Source organism: Boleophthalmus pectinirostris, unplaced genomic scaffold, assembly GCF_026225935.1.
Source record: "Boleophthalmus pectinirostris isolate CB_2022bp ecotype Guang Dong unplaced genomic scaffold, ASM2622593v1 HiC_scaffold_218, whole genome shotgun sequence".
NCBI lineage: Eukaryota > Metazoa > Chordata > Actinopteri > Gobiiformes > Gobiidae > Boleophthalmus > Boleophthalmus pectinirostris.
Genome location: NW_026571186.1, coordinates 1 through 25,000, shown reverse-complemented (window position 1 = coordinate 25,000; position 25,000 = coordinate 1). Strand labels below are relative to the sequence as shown.

Sequence of the window (25,000 nt, the reverse complement as noted above, 5' to 3'; positions counted from 1 at the left end):
CTCAGTCGTCTGTAGCATTAATCACCTCTCCCCTGCGCTAAAAATATGTAATTTATGCACAAACAACATATTTAAACACACTACATAACTTAAAAAAGTACTTACAGTCTACGGAGCTCATGGAGTTATCTGAAATAGAAGAAAAATGATCATTACTCTTAGAAGACTTTCTTTTACAGGTGAGTGCTGAGGAAAACAAATTGCTTGTGCCTCGTCACCACCCCGCGGCGAGACAAGTGGTCCTCACCGTTTCACACATCAGCAATCACAACTGCACTTCTGTTTACACTGTGACAAGCCTGATTTTGGAAACTTGTCACCCAGAAACTTACTTAACCCTGACAACTGAACAACTCATCATGGTCTGAAAAGTTTTAACAGTTTTAGGATGCTTTATCAATTGAGTAAGGCAAGAGTTGTAACATACGCTAATTTAAAAAAATATTATTTTATTGATTTTATTTATTTATGGCTATTTTATGGGTTTGCTTTTATTTGACTTTATTGGTTTTACTGTTTTAGGACTGGCAAGGTTAAATTGAGCATGTTTACCCACTGTTGTATATTATTCATTGTTTAATGTTATCTTTATATACTTTGGAAGCTAAACTGTATAGTTTTTTTTTTCTGATTGACAGCTCCATTTGTAATCACCGGCAATGACCTATTGTATGTGAATAAAATATGTCCTCTTGTTGTTGTGATTCTAACAGTGTTGTGCAAGTTCACACTTTTCATGAACTAGTTCAAAGTTCAGTTCACACTTGTTCAAAGTGAATAGTTCACGTTCATAGTTCACAATTTTAATTTTGAACTAGTTCAAAGTTCAGTTCATTTTATATTTAGATGAGATCTGTAAATGAAAGGCTGCTTTTATTTTTCAAACTGACTTCTAGTTTACAACAACTTTACAACAACAACTTTACAAGATACACTGTTGGACAAGTGACTTTAAAACTGTAATGTGTTATTTATGACCTTGTTACTGTCATTTAAAAGTCATTTGTTTCATTACAATATTACTGTATTTAAAATGTAAAACATTACACGACTATTGCAGCACTTTTAATTTACTCTCACCAAAAGAACTGTTAAGATGCTGAACTTTTGCGCCGTATATGGACTGAACCAGGACTAAACCAGGTCTAAACCAGGTCTAAACCAGGACTAAACCAGAACTGAACCAGGTCCAAACCAGGACTAAACCAGAGCTGAACCAGGTCTAAACCAGGACTAAACCAGGTCTAAACCAGGTCTAAACCAGGACTAAACCAGAACTGAACCAGGACTGAACCAGGACTGAACCAGGAATAAACCAAGACTAAACCAGGACTGAACCAGAATTGAACCAGGTCTAAACCAGGACTGAACCAGAATTGAACCAGGTCTAAACCAGGATTGAACCAGGACTGAACCAGGACTAAACCAGGTCTAAACCAGAACTAATCCTGGACTAGAACTTGGAATCTAGGACCGCCCCTGAGAGAACCCCGAGTGCGATCGGGCGTCAGCTGCGTTTAGCTCGGTGGAGCGCGGACTTCTGCGTCGGTCCTTTCACGGTCTACGCGGGCGAACCTCCGGCGTTTCACCGCTGCTGATATCGCGGTGATTTTAGCAAATTTGTATGAAGAAAAACGAAAAACCCACCATTTCAATCCAGGTTAAAAAAGCATTGTGACGCGCGTTACTGACATATGTACCAAGTAAAATAATACGTGTAGATTTCAGAAAATAGGATCCATTCTATTTTTTGACGCTCTACACGAGCGTAGGCGCGTATCCCCGTCAAAATGCACAGCGAGCATGTATCTGTTGTTGTATTTGTGTATTTACCATCAGCACATTGTGCTCCCTGGGCAGTTGTGTATCATGTGAAAGAGCCCAGATCCACACAGACTGTTAATTAGTGCTTTGAAATTTACTTTTGAAATCCTTGCGTTTGCCGTGGTCAGCCTGTACAGAAGGTAAATACAAGCAGCTAAACGCGCCCAGTCAAGTTTGATTGACTTTCTCATTGAGAGACACAAGAGCCCGTACGTTCCGCTAAAGCTGCCGGTGGAGTCGCCTTCGCGTTGACACGCGGCTGTGGTTTCGCGAGGTGAAGTGCGAGCAGATCGTCACTCGTCAGGTGAAAACAAATTCCGACGTTTAACTAAACCCCAACAGTGACGTACGTCGTTCATCACACATAATTTGAACAAATTCACGTTCAAGTTCTTGATTTACAAAAGTGTTGCGTTCAGTTCAAAGTTCACTGAAAAATGAACGTGTTCAATGAACGCGTTCTTTTGAACTCGTTCATGCACAACACTGGATTCTAATATCATTGCTGTGGTTAAATAAGTGGTGAACATTTTCAACTAGTAAGGCCTGATTAACTGGTTTTCATTTTTTCATTTTTGATCTTTGCATTACACTACCAGTTAAAAGTTTGGGAACATCATCATTATTTATCTTTATTTTTACTATTTTATACAAATATATAAAGGAAGATGTATGAAATTAGGCAGCCAAGAAAAAAAGTTAAATAACTGTTCTAAATATATTTGTTTATATTTTATATTAAAATCCTTAAAATAAAATAGCCACCCTTTGATTTGTTTTTTTTTTCCCTTTAATACATATCGTCATATACCTTGCTATATATATTTGCTGCCTTCTGTATCTCCAGTAAAACTTTTCCCATAGGGCTCAATTGAAGTTAACATATGTTTACAGCCATAAACTAAACCTCACTAATCAAGCCTAATTGCCTGTTATGTACAGTATACTGTACTAAGCTCGACCCCACTGTGAACAACATATACCCAGTAATTGTTTAGGCCCGTCTTTCCCCGGAGATCCTATTCAATATGGCCCCAAGAAGGAAGTGAAGCAGATTTGAGCCCAATATCATATTAGAGACAATTTCACGGACCATTTAACTCTCACAAAATGCTACACCTGCAGATGAAAACTGCTTTAGAAACACACAACTCTATCACCAAGAACTAGCTTCAGACAAAGCAATTTAAAATGAAGCATGCCTCTGCTTATACTGTGACGCAATTTTCCAAATTGTCAATTGAAATGCAAGATCTATAACCATGTCTGGTGCTTGAGGAAACCATTGACCTTTAAATTTAATTACAGCTCTGTGCTCCTAAATATGAAGGTCCAAAAATCCCTGCAGTGGTGACAAATACATTTTTTTTCTTTTTTCGTGCATGAATGCAAACATCCCTGTGGGCTACTGTAGGTGAGTCATGCATGAGACTAGGGAATACAGCCCAATTTACTTTTAGTTGGACAAACAAATTAGCCTGTGGTTAATGATGTTGTTTGATTTAATAAGCATCAGAAATCAAATGTACCTCTAGTATCTTCAGGTAGAACAATAGGAGGCATGAGGTCAGGAAGCTCCTCCTCTCCGGCCTGGAGTCCAGTGGCCCGCAACCGACTCAAGTCCAGGAAATCAGGAACATCTATAGCCAAATCTGTGTGCAATAACAACATACTGATTAACTATATTTCATCAAATTCAGATGCTTTTACAGTAGTTAGATTTCAATTAATTTTAAAAGGACCTTGCAAGAAACGCATAACTCACTCATAACAAAAAGCACCTTACAATAATGGCTGTCAGCATGCATGTAAGCTGTGGGTGAATGTTGCCCTCGTATGGACATTTCTGATACTACAGGAAAACATGCTTGTTATTTCATGTGGTTCTCTATCATGCATTTAGGTTACAATGTGGTTACTATACCTAGTTTCTTTGGTACCCAGTCAACACCAAATGTGAATTTCTTAATTTGTAAAACCAAATATTCTGGAAAAGAAGCAAACCGAGAGGTCCTGCAAAAAAATCAGAAAGAAACAAATACATAGCATTAACTGAGTAATTTCTAGCTAACAGAGAACAAAATGAATAAATTAATGTAAACTTGTCCTACTTGACACCAGCTGATTTGGCCTGTAGTGCTGAGCTCCAGAAGTCTGGGACATTCTCTGGTTCTGTGAAGGCCTGCAGACAGGCTGTGAAGGGGATGCGTGCTCGCACCGGTTCAGGAGGAGGGCGCATATTTTCCTCTGCCTCTTTTCGCTTGGCTTCATATGCTAGTAGTTCCTCTGAAAGTGTAAATTAAAGATATTAAATAATATAAGTTCTAAAACATAGCTTTTAACAACTTTCTTGTTAGTTAACACATTATGGCACATTGTATGAATGCTGCAGCTTGGACCTCAGTACGTTGAATGTCAAACACAACAAATCCTAGAACAGTGTGAGTTTGTTCTTTATAGTTCTCAGTCTGATGCCTGCAGATTTAGGGACCCTGCTGGTACTCCCTGAGGCATCCCCTGAGCCCTGCTCCTGTTGGCAGGACAGCCCTGCTCCTGACGGCAAGGCAGCCCTTGCATGGGGCAGTTGTTGCTCTCAGCCTCATGTGGGCGCACTTACCTCGGTTTGAGGCAGCTTCGATAGGGGCGGGCAGCTGGATGCAGTAATCGACCCTCTGAGTGTAACGCACGCGCCGTGTTTGGCAACACTGAACCCGGTCCTCCACCAAGAACCGAAACACGTCACTGGGATTCTCTGAGCCACCACTATTTCTCTGCAAAATGATAGATAAGAAGGATTCAGACTTTCAGACTTTATACAGAATAAAGAATAAATAACCAAATAATGTCCTGTTTCTATCAGAGAAGTTATTATATTACAATATATATGTTTAGGCCCGCACCCTCCAGCTACCCAACTTTCTATTCTAAGCAGTGACACAAATACACAAGTGATAAAAGTATCCATGCTGACACAGAGAGGAAAACGTTGCTGATGCGTCTGGGTTCAGACATGTTCACTCTTTGACCGCCTTACTAAATATGTTTAGGACAGCTGCAGAGAGGGGCGGGTAACCTGAAGGAAGGGGGAACCATTAAAGATTTAGTTTTACCACAGTGAATAAGGTTGTGTGAGTGAGTACAGGGAAAATGTAAAGATTTGATCACAATTTCTAGTGGCAGCTGGGGTAAGGACATGTCTGCTGTGGCTGAAGCAGAATAGGAAGCATTATCTGGCCTTCCAGTGTAATAGATAGCACTGAGCTAAAAATACCTAAAAAGATAGCATAGACTGGACAGTGCAGGGAGAACTTCTTGCACCCATGTGCCAGACCAAGCTGAATTCAATACAGATTGAATATACCTGGGAAAATGTTACATTGGACTATGAACAATACAATTAAATTTCAAAATAAAATAAAGACAGCAAAAGGAAATATTAACCACAATACGGAAAATTTTCACGTGATATATAAGATATGTTTTATAGGGCAGCAACAGTTATTTTGGTTATCAATTTGCTGTTCATTGATATTACTAAAAGATAATTAATAAAATAGTAATAGCAAAGAGAACACATGCTTATGTTTGTAAATAGTTAAAATTATTTGGACTGAATGAAATACAAGATATGCCAAAAACACAGAATGCACATATTTCATAATGTACAATTATCTTTATTGGGGTCTGTCTTAGTCTATGTGAGTATTTGAATGTACAGAAAATGATTATGTATTCAGTGTAGTAGTGGCCAATTATTTTAAGTAAGAGATTACATTGTATTAACTATAAACAGCTTCACTGACCTCCACAAAATTGACGAGGTGCAAAAAGAACTCATGTGCATCTTGTTGTCTGTTGGACAAGAACTCTGGATGACCTCTGCTGACCAAGGATTTGAGCATCCGAGGGGAGATGCCTTTCTGTTGCAACTGTTAATAAAATAATAATGATCAAAAGTGCTGTCTTTATATGAAAATTAGAGTAAAACATGCACGCAGTAAAAAACACAATTTACAGAAACTCCATGCACAAGCGGATAGGTGACTATGTACGCTCATGTGAATAAACTACAGGTAATTCCCAAACTTCATACAAATAACATAAGAGGAGGATGTCTTGTTTAAATTAGGATTTGTAATTGGGATACAGTTATTTCCCAGAACATTGCATGCCAATCCACTCAACAGCAGCTGTCAATATGTATCTCATTATCAGACAACAGGGAAGAGCAGGCTCACGGCTCTACTCTATTAATTACCCTTGTGAGACTTTAATGAGACTGCAAAGTTATTAGTTAATTTTCATTAGAAGACAAAAAGCAAATCAGTCCATCCTCCTCTGAAGCTTTATTCTATTTAAAAAGCATTTATAAAAGTGCTTAAAGCTCAAGCTCTAAACAAAACTCCCACCAAACATATTGTTTGGTTATGACCGCATTCAGAAGCAGGACATACCCAGTTTAATACCTTGTATTCTTCTTTCATCACCTGTTCAATGAGCTCAGATTTCACTGGTGGTTTGGAGTACTGGCCTGAGAGAAGCCCGTGTCCCAACTTAGCCCTGCCAAGCAGAAATGTTCATATGTTAAATGAGTTGTTTTTATCACTGTCTAAAGGTATCTATATTACTTTTAGTCATGTTACAATATTGTTACTTCATCAAACACATACCCAGAGTTTTGTTTTGTTTCATTCATACATGTTTGCATAACCCTTCACAATTAGTCTGTCTACACCTCCAAAGCTCAAAAGCTATTCCATCTTGTCATGTCATGAACTGGTAATTTTCAAGTTCCTTTTACCTTTAGTTCAGTAGAGATCAGCAACTCCAAGGCTGAAATGATTCAAATGATTCTAATGGTTCTAATGAAGGTATGGAGTTTAAAAACACAATCAAGCACTTCCTGTATTTCCACATGAAATCACAAGTGTTGAGTGTTTTCCATGTGAAAGAAGAACTCAGCCTAAATATGAAGGGTTTGTCTGGTAAACGTGTGAATGAAACAAAACACAACTCCAGGTATGTTTTGATGGGGAAACAACATTATAACATAGATCATAACCTAGCGTAATATGTGCCCTTTAATAAAAGATGCCCCTCTCTGTGTACATTATTGACACCCTTTTGATGCAATGTGAAGAAAGTGTGATTGGAAAGTGACCTTTGCACAAAAATGTGGCAAAAAATGTGTTAATATTATTAAATAATTTTGTTTTTTTTTAGTTTTACCTGTCATTTTCTATTGCCAGTCATAAAATCATGAAACATGTTTTAAAACTAAAAGTGGATTACAACACAGCCTTATGTAACACTGGAATCACTTACATTTGTGTGGCAAAGTCCTGTGTGGGGTCAAGAGGTGAATAGTCAAATATCCTCTGAAGATTTCCCACATACCTAAAGATCAAAATACAAGCCATGGTCAAAGAGGAACCGCACTGAAGCTGCCACACAAGGCCAGATTAACATAAACAAGCCATCTTAATCCTTTGTCAGTTAGGTAGTAGTGTTATTAACTACTGTCAGTGATGGGAAGGCTACTTTGAAAATGTATTTACTTACAAAATACTGAATACCTATATATATTTTAATACGCATTAAAATGTACTTTTTAATGTATTCTGATATATGGGCAAATCAGAGTACTGTATTCTGAATACTTTAGGGCAAACATTTAAATTATAGTGTAAAGATGTTCAATCAATCAATCAAACTTCATTTATAGAGTGCTTGTCATACAAAAAATGCAACACAAAGCTCATGTTACATATTTTTCTCACTAATTCTGTACAGTTTGAAGCCTAAATTGTGTGATTAAGTAACTCCATGTATTATTTTGATTTTAGAATATCAACTGTATTCTGAATACTAAAAAGTAACTGTACTAGAATAATTACTCAAAATGAGTAGTCTGAATATATATTTTCAGTACAGTACAAGTATTCAGTAACGTCCCAACACAGACTACTGCATTTTGTTGAAAACAACACTTACATTCTCTGGAAATCTGGGATGCTGAAGAGGACCTGTAGCACTGTGCCCATATAGCAGCTGTTGCCCAGGTTTTTGATGCCCGTGTAGCCGGGGCCATAGACCGCCTTTAACTTCATGCCCGACTCCTGGATCACCTCCCATTCACTCACCCGTGGTCTTGCATTGTTGTCTGTGTGGTGCCCATTTTCTGTCTGTAAAAGCAAATAAGAACAAAAAGTGTCCTAATTATACTATGGTTTGAGATACATTATAAAGCTGAAATCAAATTAACTTACCCTTTGCTGCATTTGAAGCATGTCTATCCCAAAATGTGATAAATGTTCTGATATGTGTGGATCCAGCACAGCTTCCTCCTCTTCAAATGAATAGACATCTAACCACAGGTAGCCAAGGGACAACAACAGTTATTTGGTATAATTAATAATACTTGATATCCTTAGGTTTGTCACAATAATTACCACACTGACAATAACTACACTAACATTCAGTTAAAACAAAATACACATTATTTTGGACTAGATATTTATTGTCGCTAGTGAATTACATTTTCTTTCTTTAAATTTGAGTTGCAGAAAGTAGAACAATTTTACATTTGACTGTTTTTTATACAAACTATCTTCTAGTGTTTTTCATTTGGCCATTTTATTATTATAGATAATATATTTCTTTACACTATTGTTCAAAGAAGTTTGCTATCCTTCTAAAATTGTCTTAAATATTTCCCTTTATTGCAATACTTTCTATAAAAAATATATCACATTTCAACATGTTTTGTGATATGCCTAGATATACTGATTATTCACAGATCTTTAAAAATGCACAGTGATCATACCTGCTCCATCAGGGGTAATGGTGTCGAGTTTGACCGCCAGTGGGTGATTGGTCTGTTTGTAGTGGTCCAGAGCATGTCCATTCCCCCCACTGCCATCAAAGAACCACTTTCCACAGAGAATGGCTCCATCTGTGAGGTTCAGCCACAGGTTTTCTCTCATCTCACACCTCTGACATTTCCACCCACTACAAGCAAAAACATAAGATGAGCTGTTTTTGTAATACAAGTGTTGTAACTGTACAGTATAATTAAACTTACCTTGGTGGGATTTTCACCCCATTGTCCAGCTGTCTGAGACTTCTGGCATGTCTAGACACTTGGATATCCTCCTCCCAGGACTCAGGCTCCTGTTTCTTGTAAGGTGATGGTGCATTGAGCACTGCATCACATGCAATTGTTACCTATACACACAAAACACAGACATCTTTGATTTTAGCTCAAGGTGGATTTTGAGTTGACATATACAAAAATACTAAAAAGGTAAACGTGCACTATATCACTTTTTTAGTGAGGTGTGCACTATTTTCCTTAAAATGGTCTCACATTTCCTTCATGCATTGCTCATAAACAGTTTGAAAACATGCACTCTATCAACAGGGTCACTGCTCCACAGAGCTGACCTATAATTTGACTTGATCCATTTAATCCATAATGAGGAACATTCCAGGCAAAGTCATAACATCTCCACAGAGAGGGAGGACCTTTCACCACTAAGGTTACAGAATGAACCATAAAAGCAAAACATGGTTAACGGCTGACAAAAATGCAACATACAAAATTATACAATATCATGTTTGTAGCATTTCATAGATGGTTTCAAACAGCGCATGCCAAAAACATGCAGGAAGCTGAATACAAAACAGTGGAGATCAAACTTTTTCTTCATTAAAATATAAAGCGTTTGTATTATTGTCATGCAAATAAACACACAATTCGCACGTCACCAACTCACTGACCAGAGCAGGCAACTCCTCAATATTTGGTAAAGGGATTTCGAAGTGGTCTGGGAAAATGACAAGTTTGGCCTCGTCTTCATATTCATAGTCTTCCCCGTTAAAATCACGGTTTAGTTCTAAATCTGGGAGAGGAAACACACACAGTCAGATGGAAAAACCCAGCTGATGTTTCCCGGTGACCTGTCATTGAGGATTACCTTTCCTTATTTGTTAGTTATATATTCATTATGTGTTGATACTGACCACATGATTGCTAGGGACAGAAATAGAAATATATTTTACACTGATTGCAACAGCACGTTATAGTTGTCCAACATTTATTTTTTAATCTACACACTATTCCTGTATTTAAGAGTGTGAATTATTTAAATGATTAATGAATAAAAAGAGTAGCGCAACATGACATTGACTAAAATTTCTAAATTTTGAAAAAAAATTTATTTTAGTGGGCTAAAAGTGAAGTATGGATTATGCTTACAAAAGACCTCAAAAGTATAAAGAGTCTATGATCTGACCAGCTATTTGTCGTAAAGTATACAGAAAAGGCAATATGATCACACACTTTTTTTTTTTTTACACTTATTTATTAAAATAGCAGACTGAACTCACAACTCACTCCCCAATCCAAAACTAACTCACTCCAATGTCCTTTCTGCAGTGGTCCATATAAAACTTTACAATCCCCAAAAAGTTTAGTAAGTAAGTAATAAATGTTAGTCAATGGCCCAAATTTCCAAGTTTTTAAAAACCCATATGTTTAACAAATGAACCTGGGCGCACAGCAACTGCTAGTGCTATCCCCAGCCTAAAGTTGTGTAATGACTCATGAAATGCAGATCATCATGTACTATCTTTGACACAGTGTTTTTATGTCCCTTTGTTTTGAAGTGACACATAATGTAAGCACTCGAGATCAGAGGCTTTTATGGACATGTACATAAATGAAACATACATGCCATCATATCATAGATCATAAGAAAGATAAGTTAAGAAAGAACTATACCAGATTTAAAATATGAGTTGTTTAAGTTATTAGGGACTAAAACTCAACTTAATAAAATATATCTATGCAGTAAAAAATATATATAAAATTAATAATAATAAAATGTAAATGGAAAACATGAAATTGAATGTACTAGTTTTAGTGTGGCATGTAAAGGCAGACAGACTTGGCACAAGCATTTCTCATCTTTGTTCAAGGGAAACTGAAACTGGAGAAAATACAATGAACCAAAACCTTGCAAAGCTGATGGCTTCTAAATTATAAACTCTTTAGTTATGCTTAATAAGCCCAATTTATAAAGGCATTATGTTGTGTGTACATTAGAAAAGGAAATGGATTAGATAGGTAGGTTAGAGTAACATGTATTATCTGTATCAACAAAAGCTACAAGCCCCAATTACAAACTAAGGACTTCTTAAGGGGTGTCCCATTTACAAGATATACTTTCTTAACTGTGCTGAATGTTTGTATTTTGTAATAAACTAAACAACTCTCACATAAATGAATCAAGATTTTAACATATAAAATATGGCCTTCAAAGATGGACACCTGGCATGCCCACAGTGTCAGAGCTCAATGGAAGTGTGTCAGCCCGTCATGGCCCTTGACAGGAGGCGGCAGCTGTGAGACCAGACCACTGACAGTAGGCACCCCCCTCTGCTCCAAACACCAGAGCATAGTTTGATTTAGAACAGTTACCAACCACACATACAAATAAATGGGCTAAATTTAGAGCACAAGAGGTGAAGAGGTCTCGTCATGGGAAATATCTGGCACTTCGGGTAAAGACTGGAACAACTGGTGGGTAACAATTGTCTAGTAAACATTAAGAGTAGCCACATAACATTCAACTGTATCTTAACCACACTTAACCTACCTAGAAAGACTTTTCCATTTCTTCTTCTAGGAATGGCACCACCAGCAGCTCCTGTGGCTTTCTAAGGATAAAAAAGGAAGAGTAGGAATATTTATATATTAATATCACACACTTAACTACTTAAATAAATTGATAAATCAAAGAGGTTAAAACATGTGAAAATGAATGTCATGATTTGTCAGGTTACAGGTCAGATTACAAGACGGTGGGGAAATCCCTACCATAAGACGATGCTAATGAAATGCTGTTTGCAATGGCAGACTGTTTACAGTCATGTTGATGTAAATTGATTTCTAACACACATGACTTGTCAGTGATAATTGAAACACACATGATAGCATAACATTTTTCCTTGTACCAATTAATTATGAGAAGGTTCTGTTTTTTTAATCTTAAAGTGACTTGAAGTTGACACTGAGAGAACTAAAGAGAATGCTGACACATAGGGGACTGAGGGGACCTCTGGGTAAACGGAGGTGGACACAGGAGACTGCAGAAGTCAGCAGCTGTTTCTGAGCAGATCAAGTCATGGAAATAGCAGCAGCACTATAGGACTGTTAGGTCATATACTGCTCCTACTTTCTCTGAATTAATGTGAATAGAATTTTTGATACATGTGTCCTATTTATCTCTCCCAGACACCAAAAATAATTCTTTACTTATAAAAAAAAAAAATCAATCAATGTGTCCCCAAAATAAGATGCTAAATTTGAGGGGGCCTTTCAGAAATTTCACTTATTTCAAAATTTCAATTTTCAATTTGTTCAAAGTGAAAATTTCACTTTGTTTTGGAGAAAACAAAGTTCGTACAGTCAATGGGTCAAATCAAATAAAGGCTGAACGCAGACATGACTTATATAGTCAATACCTGCAGTTCCATGATAAAGAAAAACAAATGTTTAACATACATGGCTGAATAAATTATTTTAATTGCTGATCGTCTCTTTTTTTAACACAAATTGCTCAGCCCTACAGGGGTTTACATTAACTCCTCATTAATTACATGCTGACACAAAGGGGGGTGACGGAAGTAGGAGTTCAAGGAAGTAAAGAAAGCACTCACTTCTTTGACGTGTCTCTTGAGGTGCATGTACACACTCTGTCCTGTTTTGCGATAATGCCTCTCCACATGCTCTCGTCCAAAGCCCAGGAATGTGTTCATGCACACATAGAGACCGCCCTCAGACTCCTGCCCTCAAAACAACAACAACAACAATCAACTCAAAGCACCATCAGCACCTGTGAAATTCTTCACAAAATGAGCTCCACAAGATCGAGACGAGACAGAAATGGAACAAAGGAACATTTTAAGTAAATAGAGATAGACAGTTCGTGATTTTGACCACCCCGTTTAAATTTATTTAGGTCTTGGTCTTAATTTTAACACTGCTTTTTAAAAAGCTTTTTTGTTTGTTTGTCAAGTTCAAAACATGGAAAACATCTTAGGGGATCATTCAAGGCTTTCATGGCTATTTTATCTTAAGAGATAATTTCCCATACCAAGCTACTTAATAGTTATTAAAAATGCAGTTCAAGACAATATTGAAGGTAGTAAATCAAGCATACAATATCAATTAGGCCTAAGTGTTAAATCCAAATGGTTTGCTCATTTATTTTTTAAATAATTGGCAGAAATTGGCAGAGTTGCTGTAGAAATAGGCCTACTTGTCAAGTAGTTCAAAATTCAAGATGTAAGGTTTGTATATAATCTGACAGGCAATACAAAAAACAAAATCAAAAAAGTAGGGCCCTAATTTAAGTGTTGCACCAATCAAAATTTAAGAACAAAAGGAGGTGTGCCTTGTGGAAACTGCGATATCACTGTTTCCCTTTCAATATACACCAACAATGCTTTTAAAAAAATAACCTAAATGCCCATTTAGTATATAGGTCATATAAACTCCATGAAGCCACGTGATAACTTTTAAGTGGCCAAAAGTGACATATGAGCTTCAACAGTGCAAAGATAAAAATAAGCCAGTCCTCAGGCCGGCATGATGAACTCCAGACAGCTGAGTCACCTTTAAAACAGTTTGTGTGAAGAAATTTGCTTTAAATTTCAGCTGGTTTAGGAAACATTTTAATAAGGTGGCCCAATAAAAAAACCTCTTTCCTGCCTGGACATAATAACGAAAAAGTAACAAATTTACAAGATTACACACTACTGAGCACTTTAAACCTACATTATAGCAGCATCTTTGGACTAGGATAAATCTGAATTGATTGAGTTAAGGGTTAAGGCCCATTCAAATATTAGAAAAAACAGAAGATACAGTAAAGTCACAAACAGCAGCTGTTAATAATGACAGAGCTGATAAAGACTTGGAGCAGGTGTGTATGAACCAGTTAGCCAACAGCCCCTGCAGCCTTGATAAACAATATCAAACAAATTTGTGAACAACTTTAGGATTCACAGTTTAAAGGACTTTTTCCCCAAAGAAAACGTCCTGGGGGAAATCTTTTTAATTAGCTAATTTGTTGCCATGACAACGTTGGATAATGGTCAATTAGGATGCAGAGACAAATTAAATCAGTCTAAGCAAGTGGATTTTTCTCATCATCAGTATTAAAAAACTAAATAATAAGTCTAATTTTATACATAGACAACATGACAGAAGGACCACAATGCACAGTCAAAGAACTATATGGCTCTCCCACATCATATCCTAGCAATAAAGGATTTTTTTTTAAGTGATGTATTGGAGATTACATTTATTACATTATTTTACCTTCAGGTTCATATGCATTGGCTATTGGACGTGTTTAACCATCTCTTTTGTGACACAAACTACAGCCGTATTCACGTGTTTTGTTCAACCTGGCCAGATCAGACTGTTAGGCAGGCGGACCCCAGGCGCGCGCACCCTACAGCCCGTAAACAACACGCTCTCGCTCCGCTACCACAGTCAACACACACGCGACTTACGGGAGAGTCGAAGGAAAAGGCACACTCGCTCTTGAAAACCCTGTCTCCAGTTTTGGGGACCCTGATAGTGGGCATATACGGGACAAGAAGCTCTCCTAGATCTGTAGCCATCTTCGCATTCCTGCTTCTCCCACCACAGTGCAGCCAGCCACCGGAGCAGCGCTGACAGAGGAGAGGATGCTATTTTTAAAGCAGTCAGTCTCTCTACATTCCTCCAGCCAGGGGGATGTGACGCTAAAAACATAAAAATAAATGACGATGGGGCGGAGAGAAAGCAGTGCTACTAGCTGTAATGCTAAGCTAATTTTGATCTTTTGTTTTTTTTTTCCTGTAAAATCATTTGACCTGCGCATTGCTCGCCTCACCGTAATGACGCGCTCTGGAATATTTTATCACACGGGACACGCCCACTTAGGTTTTGGTGACTCTAGCGTTCTCAAGCTTGTGATTTGAGGTAACAAATTTAGTATGAAATAAAAAATAATAATTTCACACGTGTGTATAGCATTTTTCAGTAATTATAAAACAAAATTATTCTGATTAACGCTGCCATGATATGTGCAAGGATTGTTACATCAGTAAAAATACTCATTATAATGAACCAATGTGATTCTTATTAGTACGTTTAACTGTTACCACATTGTGCACACAACCAATTCCAGCATTATTTGATTTTTTATTGCAATCCTTTGTCCAGCTACACTGCACAGCTGCGCCATCAAGTGGCCTAAACACATATTGCAAACCATTTTGATCACTTTGACTTGTTGATTCTATGAATGAAAGCAAATGGGGGGGAACTGCCCAAACTAAATATATAATATGTTGTGCCACATGTGTCATAGTAGGAGAGAGCTCCAGCATCAGGTATTGCTCTTTACCAATCTGTGTTTTTGATTCAAGAATACAAAGATACAATGATAAATTAAGCACATACAGATATTTTAATTATGCAAGAGAAGAAAAACTATACAACAGTGAACATGTTGTGGTCACACACCAGCATCATGTAATTAACTGTCAGGACTGGCTTTGTGGCTGTTGTCAATAAGATCCTTATTTGGAGTTGGCAAATGGAACCATGGGCCATCCCCCTTTTGCCTCATCTGTCGTCGAACTTCTAACTCCATCAATCTAGAAGAAAAAAACAACACACATTTAAAATGACTGAACAAATAAAGCACTTTCTGACGACATTATCCAATTCAAGGACAATTCTCACCTGATATCAGCTTTTTCTTTCTCCATCTGAATTGCAGCCATCATCTTCTCATAGTCTTTTACAGGAGAGTCATACAATGTCCGTGCAATCCACCTGGTGATGGGGTGCTGTGGAGAGACAAAATAATTAGATCAGGTACTATCCAGAAACATAAAAAAAAGATATATACTGCATCATCTGCAGTCTCTGTCTTAGGGCACTCAGACATTTAAAATTGATATTTAGAACAAACATAACAAAACAATAACAACAGCTCAAGCAACCTCTACATCACCTTATACACACAGACGAGGTCAGGGATAATAATTCTAGGGATGCAGTCTGTGCAGAGTATTGTTTTTTTTAAGTAACAATTTTAGACAGACAATCACAGAGTATCATTGATCACAGAATGGATAATGGTAATGTAGCCTCACCTTGTAGTACTCCCAGTGTTCAGGTTCATAACCTTCAGGAATCTCAGCCAGTTCTGCTTCGCCTACACAGAGAAAACATAGACAAGACATAAATAACAAATGGTGGCGACCAGGGAAAATATAACAAAACTTAAAACTTACCAACAAAAACATTCACACATGTGACAAACACAGCCACAGGGATGCCAGTCAACAGGACATAATATTGCTGAAAGCAAAAAAAAAAAAGTTAGAAAATCATTCGCCGAGTAGTTATAAAGTGGTTAGGACATGTTATTGAAACTAAATATTCGGTTCTCACCAAAAGGCGCAGAAATCTTCGGTCATAAAAGTCGGAAGGCTTGACTACAAACATTTTCTTTCCATGACCCCAACGTACCGCCACTGAGAAGAAATTTTTAAATTAACATTGGTATAATATATGCACGCATATCAGTATATCTTTGTTGTATTGAAATATTTCAAAGGGGGTAGGTACTGGGCTGGATCAACATAAATAAAGATGCACTTGATTTTGTTGACAGTAGCATAGCAGTGTTGTTAGCACGCTAATAGAATGTTACAAGGTCATGAAGGGACGGCCTCGTTTGTAATGCTACATAATACAAAACCAACAATCAAAATGTACCCCACCTTTATCTGTTCTTGCGACTGTTCGAGTTAGCAAATTAGCGGCATTATTTCCAGATTTCAGAGGGCTCAGTCTGGCTGCAATCGCAGCAGCAGACCGGAGAACACTCATGCCCACCATCTCTGCTGAGAAACACAGCCCAATAACAAGACCTGTGATTGGCTATTATCATTGACTGGGACTGAGATGGAAAAAGGTGTGATAAAAAGAAAAGAGATTTTATTACTTCTGTGGATTTTTTTGTTTTCAGTTGCAGTGTATCAGCTTTTCAAAAGACATAACATTTTTAATCTTTTATTAAATATTGAGTGTGAGTAGTGCATGCTGGGTAATGTGGGGAGGGCTCACAGTAAAAATGGCGACGTCCTCGTCTGCGGGACGAATTTTCACTTTATGTAGAAATTTTCAAAATGTCTTGAAGGTAACTTCAGTGACTAAACCACAGCATTCAACGATTTCTTTTAACAAATGCTACCTTGGTCTTCACGGGTATGCTTTTTAATTTATTTTAATATCTATTCAGTCAGTGTGTCTGGAAGTTGCACATGTCATTAAGCTAAATGTTTACCATAATAGTCTGCAGTTTAGCTTTGTTTTATATTGTATTGTGTTACTCTGTCATTAGAGGAATACCTTCCCTGGCTTCTCCTTTATCCCTTTCTGCCAGCTCTGTTCAGCACTGTCGGGCCCTGCACACATCCATCAGTAGGAGAGGACTGGATGAATTCTTTGACTTTCCGGAGAATAGGGGTGAAACTACAGTCAAATCAGGTTCCGTACAACTTTGGGACGTACTCAACAGTGTTTTTTCAGACAGCATTTATGTTTACTGTGTTGCTGATTTCTACAGGTGCACCATGGACAGCTAAACAGCTTAGGACAAAGAGCAATGAAGATTTACACAAACTCTGGTAAGCTTCATTGAAAAGGTGTTTTTACATTTAACTTTGCAATTGGCATATATATACATTTTGTCTCAGGTATGTGCTCCTTAAAGAAAAGAACATGCTGCTGACACTTGAGCAGGAAGCTAAAAGACAACGGCTTCAAATGCCAAGTCCAGAGAGAATACGAAAGGTTTGTATTTAATGTAGAGGTTGAAATATTTTTTGACAAATCACAATTGCCTTTAAAATTTTACAATTTGTTTTTGTGGCAGGTTGAACGATCCATGATAAGACTGGAGACTGTAGTAAATGAACGAGAGACTGCATTGCGGCTGCTACAAACGGGACAAGAGAAGGGTAGACCAGGAGACTGGAGAAAGAACAAATTTGGATATGTCTACTGGTAGAAATATGTCATGCTTGCAGCCTAAAGTAATGCATTACTCACACTTCTAAAACTGTGAAAGTCTATGCTCTATTTTTCAGGTACCGTTTCAAAGAATATGCTATACCATGGTACATGAATAAGCGTTATAAGAGAAAGCAGTTCTACACTCCAAATTTTGTTGAGCCCCATATAAGGTAAGAAAGAATATTTTAGTATTTGTTCACCATTAATTCAAATACTAATCCTATAAGTACTATTCTTGCAGGTTACGTATAGAGAAGCACATGCGAGAACGAGCTAGGAAGAAAACATTGCAGAAACAAACTCGTGAAAAACTCAGAGAGAAGTTTCCCCAAATGAAGGTGTCTGCATCCTGAAATGTGTAACCTTTCAAGAAACACATCTCTACACAAAACTTGAGAAACTACATTTTTGAAAGTTGTTGCTGTTTATAAACTATGCTAAATAAAGTTAATTACAAATAAAATTTCATTGTGGTAAGTTTTCCCAGTGTTATTTTTTTATTATTTAATTTTAAATTTAATTTAATTTTGCAAAACATTTTTACCTTCCTGCATTTGCATTATAAATATAATCAGGTAATTTAATACTGCTAGGTTTCAGATGACACACAATAAAGAAGTGTAGCCTTTACTAAATATTATATTTTATTAAAATATGCAATGTGGATGGCAACAAGTAAATTAAATACATGTATATGAGCACTGGGGAAGCATACTTTGGCTGTGAACATCCACAACCATTGGGAAACTATTGTGTAGTTTCATAAAACATGAAATGAATACTTTTGGTTGTGTACTTTTGTTCAAATGAGAGAAATGTGTATTCAGGAAAAAGTCCACCAGCCTACAATCTTAAAATTGTCAGACTATACTAGAGTCTTTGTCTGATGCAATCATGTTCACATACAAAAATGTATCTACCCAGTGACCTGGATCAGAAAAAAAAAAAATCATGGTGACAAGATGACTATGTGGCGAGTTCCAACTGGAAAAAAATCAAGGGCATTTTCTGTCCACACACTGCTTTCCTCCCTCCTCGTACTCTTGCTTGGATATCCACATCTGCTGGAAGGTCCCCTAACACAGGTAAAAGAACATTTCCACAATAAAGTTAGTTTGTACAAGTGAGTGAGTATACAGTGAGTTTATATAATAGCACTGATGCTTCTATAATGTCTTACAAGTGATGCCAAAATTGAGCCTCCAATCCAGGCACTGAAACGACGTTCAACTGTAGTGTTATTGGCTATCAGCTTCAGTCTCATGCTCTGCAAAGCACAGCAAAAGACAACATTAATCTCAGAGTCATGTACAGGTAAATGATGAATGAGACAGATTACAGAATACTTACAGGGGGAGTTTTCTGGGAGAGTTCTCTGTTTAGTCTGTCTGTGAAGCCTTGGATTAGAGTGTTACCTCCTGTCACAACCACACTGCCATACAAACCCTAAAACACAGCATTTAGCATGTAAATCTTGCATCTTGCAAAAAGCAATGTAGTGGAAGAAAGATAAATGTTGTATTTAACCTTACCGGCCGAATGTCGATATCACACATTCCTACACTGGTTGTTACAACATGACCCACACCTAACATTGTATTTCCAGACAATCCCTGAAATATTAAAGATTTTAAGATGTGAGTAAAAAAAATTAAATAAAGATAAAACTAGGAAACAATGAGAATCTTGGCACACACCTTTGCATTTGAAGGGTCAAAAAGCCCTTCAGGGATCTTTAGCCTCTCTGCTCCAAAGTCACAGTTATAGCCATTTGGGAGCTCATAGTGCACAGTTGGCATCTGGGCAGCAACCCTAACAGAAAAGACAGGGAATCAGCCACTAAGCATTATTTTTTGCTAATACTAGATTATTCTCTCATCTGATTAGCTGTTGAGTTGTAAAAGGCCCATGAAAGATTTTCAGTAAATTTGATCCAATTACAGTTGAAGTGATGCCGCTTTAGGACATTTTTTCCCCCAACATGATTCCTGTGTCATTTAGAAATTCCTGTTTTGAGTTATAAAACCTCTTTTCATAGATAATAATTATTAGGGTACTTAGTTAGTTGACAATTATCTAAAGGATTGATTAGTTGCAATTAAATGATCAACTTGTTTCAGCCCTACTTGTACATCTTCTCATCATATAATCATACTGTATAGATTTGTCTGAACGCAACAAAATAGTTAAGTTTCAATAGCTATATTATACCACAATAACACATTTTACAACTAAGTGTCATGTTCAACTAAAATAATTTAAGTTTCTTTTTTATTACCTTGTGCTTTTATATTAGTTCTAATATAGAGCAAGACCATTCTTAAAACTATTCAGGATGGGTCAAATCTTGTCCTGTTTTGTGATTTTTTTTCTTAATATCCATTATATCAGTTTTTAAAGTATAATGAATAATTTGCTTACTGCTCATCATATGGGGAATCTGAAACTTGCAATACAGAAGCCTGGAAGTCTTGGATGACACACTGCAAATAATGGAGAGGAATAATTATTAATTTCAATTGTAATGTATAAAACAACAATACTATAGGTTGTTTTTCTAACCAAGTGGAAAAGCTAATGAAAGGTTTCTACTTACATTGCACATGTAGTTGTGCCATGAACGACTGACTTGAGGTAGCTTCTCCTTCTTCTTCCAATTGGCTGGGGCACCTTCCCGAACAGCTTCCTATGATTAATGAAAATGCACATGGTTACAGATTTTCTCCAAGTTCCAATGTGTAAATATTACAACACTAAAAAGCAGAATCTAGAAAATGAATCAAGTCACACCTTGGATGAAATCATGTAAGGAGGAATTATTTCAACATTTAATTCCTGAAATAGTTCTCGACACTGCATGCTCATAAAATCTCCAGCAAGGGGTGATTTTACAATTCCTGTAAGAGAAGGCAAAATGTTTTAACTGATATTTAAATTGTATATGCACGCTTTCTTGATTGCTGTTAATGCATTTACCTTGTTGTAAGACATAGCCATCATGTACTGGGATTGCTGTGGTGTGTGTGGCTCCACTGTCTAAAACTAAGCCTGTTGATCGACCATTTGCAAAGCTATTTTGTTGAATATAGGAAAGATTACATAGAAAATAATAAAATGATGAAAGTCTAGGTCAAAATAATCATTTTATCAATGTTTTATGTAAAGGATACGCTGACAAAACCGCTGATTTGCAGAAAGAAGGCAGGAATGTTATAATGCTCAAACATCAGCTCTGTTAATTTTTCTCTCTTGGCTCGTGTGTTCCACTAGGAAAAAAGTACAATCAAAATTACATTATTCATAAAATGTTAAAGCTGCAAGAGCCCCTATTAAACATTGAACATTAACACATTACTCACTGATGCCTCCGACATGAGCACTGGGTGCATGCTTGGTTCAGATTTGAAGTGCATTTTGTAAGTATGATCCAGGATGGCCTGAAAGCTGTCCCAGTCTTCAACTGGATACAAAAGAGGCAAAACAATGATTTTAAAAATTATCTTATTATGATTTCAATGTTTCTCCCTCATTAATTCAAGGATGTTCTGAAATGGATAAAAAGATATTTTTTCAGATAGGTCTGTCAGTGTGTAATTTCTAATCATCATGATATACATAAATCCTCCATCAGTAAATGCATCAGGTATGGCGCAGAGTTCTGACTTACTTGATTGTTTAATATGAGGAAATTATAATTTTAGCCTAGCCCTGTTTTGACAGTGCAATAATACAGTATGATAGTAATTGTTACTTTACTACTTAAAAGTGTAATTGCTTTTATTTACATGTTTAATTTTAGTTTATGAATGAAAAACAATTTGTTCAGGGTATCTAGGTCTGCCTTTGACATGCATAAATAATGAGCAGATTTTATCAGAGTTGGGTCAGAAAATAGAGCAATAATAAGCTATTTTAAAATAATAATTTGAAAGGAGCACTTCTGTTCCAGGTCTTGCCTCTTAGGATCTCTGTGTTCCAATTGTGTTACTCCACTTCAATTAGGGATGGTGTAATACTTTTCTCAAAATAGCATTCCTAGCAGCCTCAACCAGACCAGTCCTGAGGAGACTTATTAAATAGGTCAGCTACTTCAGAGTGTTATGAATGCATAAGCCACACACTGAGCTTTAAACTCATCAAGATGAATTTTAATCTTTTATTATACACAATTTCTGGTTGTTTAATTTTAAGTGATATACATACTCATTCCATTCTTTAATGGCGACATGACCTCCATATTCTCTCTAGGTACCCGCAATTGGTTTGTGTCAATGTAGTAAGTGGTGCCACTCTGCTTCCCCTTGTCACCATCAGTCTCCATCGGTGTGCTGCCATCTTCCCTGTCCAGCGTCACCCCAATCACAGTGGGGAAATCCGCCTATGTCATAAAAATAAATTAACAATTAAATCAAAACAACATCACCTATGCAACTTAATTTTGCAACAGTGTAGCAATATTGCTCTCCTTTTATGACATCCAATAAAAAGATCACTTGAGAAAGTACTTTACCTTGGGACAATCTTCTCCTGCATAGCCAGCTCGAACAGAATACGAACCTATGTCGAACACCAAAGCTCCTACTTCATCTACAGAAATAAGACAGGGGTGGCCATGTAATTATCTTTATATCTTTATATCAACACCAAAAAAAAAAAAAAAAAAAAAAAAAAAGAAGCTAGCTCTGATACTGATTACTGCTTTTATCAGGAGTGTTATAAAAGAAGTAACTTAAATAAATAGTATCAAATATGAGCTTCACTTTTTGCGTTTTTGTTTTTTATATATTACAGTATAGTTTGAATTAATTCCCAAATAAATTATTCCCAAAATACAAATACTTAAAGGCACAACAATAGCGGTGCCTCCATTCATTCTGGTGTTATTGTGAACAAGTGCTTAAGGTGGATATCTGAAGAAAGTTTAGCATAATACATGGGCATTTTATGGAAATGAAGAATAAGAGTCTGGTCGGTGATTGCAGTACAGTTAAAGTGACAGCTATAATGTGCATTTAGAACATCTTTATTGACGATTGTAGCTAACTGTGCCATGTTAGCCCGCTAATGCTAAAGAAACAGCGTGGGCAATCATCGGAGAAATGTAACGCATTTTACTCACCGCCACCGTATACACCACCACTCATCGTCCTGTTTTAACAAGTTAGTATCTTCTTAAAAGAGTTGAAGAAACAAAATAGCAGTCACGGGCAAATCACAACAAAGGATCTTGTTAGCATGGATATTTGGACAAAGCAGGCGCCACCGTGTGTCTGGAGAGGTGTCCAATCAGAGAGCAGCAACACCGCTACACTTCCGCTTCACCCGTGACGAGCCCACTCCTTTTCCTGATCCAAGTGGACGTGGCCTGTGGACTTGATATCAATGTAAGTGAGGCTTGGCATTTAATTTTGTTCCATCAACTCTGTCAATATTGACTCGAGGTGGTTTTGCGACGATGCGTATTGCGCAATTGGCTGTCAAAGTCAGTACAACTAAATTACACACGTTTAAACTGAAGGACCTTGAAAAGTAGACTTAAGACTAGTCGCAGCCATCGATCAACTGCTGTAATGTGTGCGTGTTTGCACTGCAAGAGCGTGTTGGAAAATAAACAGAGTGTACATTCGTTCAAATAGTGTTCAGATGTGCACGCACGCATCTTAAGCGCACAAACAGTTGTTTTCATTATTACAACTGACTGATAAATGTTTAATGCAGACCTTGCTGTAGGTTATTTTAATAGATCCATGGTTTGAACCAACTATGCAGCCTCGTGCTTTTTGGCATGGATTGCGCAGGCGCAAAGTAGGGACAATGTTGAGCAAGTTACTGAATTGCCTTGAAGCTCAATTCTGTTAGAGGCATTCAGTGCAGAGGAGGGTTATTCATTTGCTACTGTGTAATATTCCTTGTGTGAAATAAATGTTTAACTGTGTTTGTCCCCAGCACCCATGCAGCACTGCCTCACACTGACCATAGCCCGTCACAGCAGGCTTCTTCTCAGAAACAAATTTGCATCTGTCCACTATAAGCAGTCAGCAGCTATGTCAGGACTTCTGATAAATGACAAGAAATACTCCTGGCTGAAGGAGCTAGGCCTATCAGAAGACAACCCTGGAGTGTACAATGGAAGTTGGGGTGGCAGTGGGGAAGTCGTAACATCATATTGTCCTGCCAACAATGAACCAATCGCAAGAGTCACCCAGGCTACAATGGCAGAGTATGAAGAGACTGTTCAGAAGACCAGAGAGGCCTGGAAGATCTGGGCAGATATTCCAGCACCGAAAAGAGGGGAAATTGTAAGGCAGATTGGTGATGCTTTAAGAAAAAAAATTAATGTTCTCGGCAGTCTTGTATCGCTGGAAATGGGCAAGATCTATGTTGAAGGTGTGGGTGAGGTTCAAGAATATGTAGATGTCTGTGATTATGCAGTAGGTCTGTCTAGAATGATTGGTGGCCCCATTCTGCCTTCAGAAAGACCAGGACATGCCTTAATTGAACAGTGGAACCCAGTAGGTCTTGTTGGCATCATCACTGCCTTCAACTTTCCTGTCGCTGTCTATGGATGGAACAATGCCATTGCGCTGACCTGTGGCAACGTCTGCCTTTGGAAAGGAGCCCCCACCACACCCCTCACAAGTGTTGCAGTTACCAAGATTGTTGCTGAAGTTTTGGAGAAAAACAATCTTCCAGGTGCCATCTGCTCCATGACCTGTGGAGGCGCTGATATTGGCACAGCTATGGCCAAGGATGAGCGTGTGGATCTGTTGTCCTTCACTGGCAGCACTCATGTGGGCAAACTCGTGGCCATGATGGTGCAAGAGCGATTCGGCCGCAAACTTCTCGAGCTGGGTGGGAACAACGCCATTATTGTGTTTGAGGATGCAGATCTGAATCTTGTTGTCCCCTCTGCTGTGTTCGCCTCTGTAGGCACAGCAGGCCAGCGCTGCACCACAACCAGAAGGTTAATGCTTCATGAAAGTCTCCATGACACTGTAGTGGAAAGAATTGTCAAAGCCT

At 37.6% G+C, this 25,000-nt stretch overlaps 5 protein-coding genes across 7 annotated transcripts; 2 read left to right on the top strand and 3 right to left on the bottom strand.

Moving 5' to 3' along the window:
• Positions 1-32: 32 nt before the first annotated feature.
• Positions 33-14,660, bottom strand: usp13 (ubiquitin specific peptidase 13). 2 transcript variants are annotated; one of them, XM_055157721.1, is made up of 17 exons: positions 14,413-14,660; positions 12,550-12,675; positions 11,487-11,547; positions 9,607-9,728; positions 8,909-9,051; positions 8,651-8,835; positions 8,094-8,191; positions 7,819-8,009; positions 7,150-7,221; positions 6,279-6,384; positions 5,628-5,753; positions 4,442-4,595; positions 3,936-4,110; positions 3,749-3,837; positions 3,611-3,676; positions 3,354-3,476; positions 33-129 (listed from the first exon to the last, which is right to left on the bottom strand). In XM_055157721.1, the coding sequence occupies exons 1-17, from the start codon at positions 14,521-14,523 to the stop codon at positions 53-55; spliced, it is 2,025 nt and encodes a 674-aa protein (XP_055013696.1). In that variant the 5' UTR covers positions 14,524-14,660; the 3' UTR covers positions 33-52. The 2 variants fall into 2 exon arrangements, with proteins under 2 accessions (XP_055013696.1, XP_055013697.1); XM_055157722.1 differs by lacking the exon at positions 3,611-3,676.
• Positions 14,661-15,337: 677 nt separating this feature from the next.
• Positions 15,338-16,838, bottom strand: ndufb5 (NADH:ubiquinone oxidoreductase subunit B5). The gene is made up of 6 exons (XM_020924711.2): positions 16,684-16,838; positions 16,352-16,434; positions 16,192-16,258; positions 16,051-16,112; positions 15,635-15,741; positions 15,338-15,546 (listed from the first exon to the last, which is right to left on the bottom strand). The coding sequence occupies exons 1-6, from the start codon at positions 16,799-16,801 to the stop codon at positions 15,426-15,428; spliced, it is 558 nt and encodes a 185-aa protein (XP_020780370.1). The 5' UTR covers positions 16,802-16,838; the 3' UTR covers positions 15,338-15,425.
• A 158-nt stretch (positions 16,839-16,996) lies between these two features.
• mrpl47 (mitochondrial ribosomal protein L47) lies at positions 16,997-18,461 on the top strand. Of its 2 annotated transcripts, none has more exons than XM_055157720.1 (7): positions 16,997-17,170; positions 17,349-17,452; positions 17,532-17,592; positions 17,662-17,758; positions 17,841-17,971; positions 18,055-18,150; positions 18,222-18,461. In XM_055157720.1, the coding sequence occupies exons 1-7, from the start codon at positions 17,013-17,015 to the stop codon at positions 18,331-18,333; spliced, it is 759 nt and encodes a 252-aa protein (XP_055013695.1). In that variant the 5' UTR covers positions 16,997-17,012; the 3' UTR covers positions 18,334-18,461. The 2 variants fall into 2 exon arrangements, with proteins under 2 accessions (XP_055013695.1, XP_020780367.2); XM_020924708.2 differs by having other exon boundaries at positions 16,999-17,170; positions 17,307-17,452.
• Positions 18,462-18,606: 145 nt separating this feature from the next.
• On the bottom strand, positions 18,607-23,282 carry actl6a (actin-like 6A). The gene is given in 15 exon segments (XM_020924696.2): positions 18,607-19,056; positions 19,161-19,247; positions 19,331-19,426; positions 19,513-19,593; positions 19,678-19,792; positions 20,402-20,463; positions 20,577-20,666; positions 20,771-20,877; positions 20,957-21,051; positions 21,151-21,174; positions 21,176-21,246; positions 21,340-21,440; positions 22,184-22,358; positions 22,491-22,567; positions 23,100-23,282. Coding segments are annotated over 15 exon segments (1,287 nt in total). The 5' UTR covers positions 23,125-23,282; the 3' UTR covers positions 18,607-18,975.
• aldh7a1 (aldehyde dehydrogenase 7 family, member A1) lies at positions 23,261-24,996 on the top strand (the record flags this gene model as incomplete). Its single annotated transcript, XM_020924689.2, has 2 exons — positions 23,261-23,364; positions 23,927-24,996. A coding segment is annotated over exon 2 (1,065 nt), but the record flags the coding sequence as incomplete, so codon positions are not given.
• Between the last annotated feature and the right edge of the window lie 4 nt (positions 24,997-25,000).

Coding starts and splice junctions, on each gene's coding strand:
- mrpl47 (XM_020924708.2), top strand. CDS start 17,013: ATGTGGGGAGGGCTCACAGTAAAAATGGCGACGTCCTCGTCTGCGGGA. Junction 17,453..17,531: donor TGAAACTACAGTCAAATCAG/GTTCCGTACAAC, acceptor TGATTTCTACAG/GTGCACCATGGACAGCTAAA. Junction 17,972..18,054: donor AAATTTGGATATGTCTACTG/GTAGAAATATGT, acceptor TCTATTTTTCAG/GTACCGTTTCAAAGAATATG.
- usp13 (XM_055157721.1), bottom strand. CDS start 14,523: ATGGCTACAGATCTAGGAGAGCTTCTTGTCCCGTATATGCCCACTATC. Junction 6,385..7,149: donor CAGGACTTTGCCACACAAAT/GTAAGTGATTCC, acceptor TCTGCTTGGCAG/GGCTAAGTTGGGACACGGGC. Junction 3,838..3,935: donor GCCAAATCAGCTGGTGTCAA/GTAGGACAAGTT, acceptor ATTTTTTTGCAG/GACCTCTCGGTTTGCTTCTT.
- ndufb5 (XM_020924711.2), bottom strand. CDS start 16,801: ATGGTGGGCATGAGTGTTCTCCGGTCTGCTGCTGCGATTGCAGCCAGA. Junction 16,435..16,683: donor AGTCGCAAGAACAGATAAAG/GTGGGGTACATT, acceptor ATTTCTTCTCAG/TGGCGGTACGTTGGGGTCAT. Junction 15,547..15,634: donor AAAGAAAAAGCTGATATCAG/GTGAGAATTGTC, acceptor TTTTTCTTCTAG/ATTGATGGAGTTAGAAGTTC.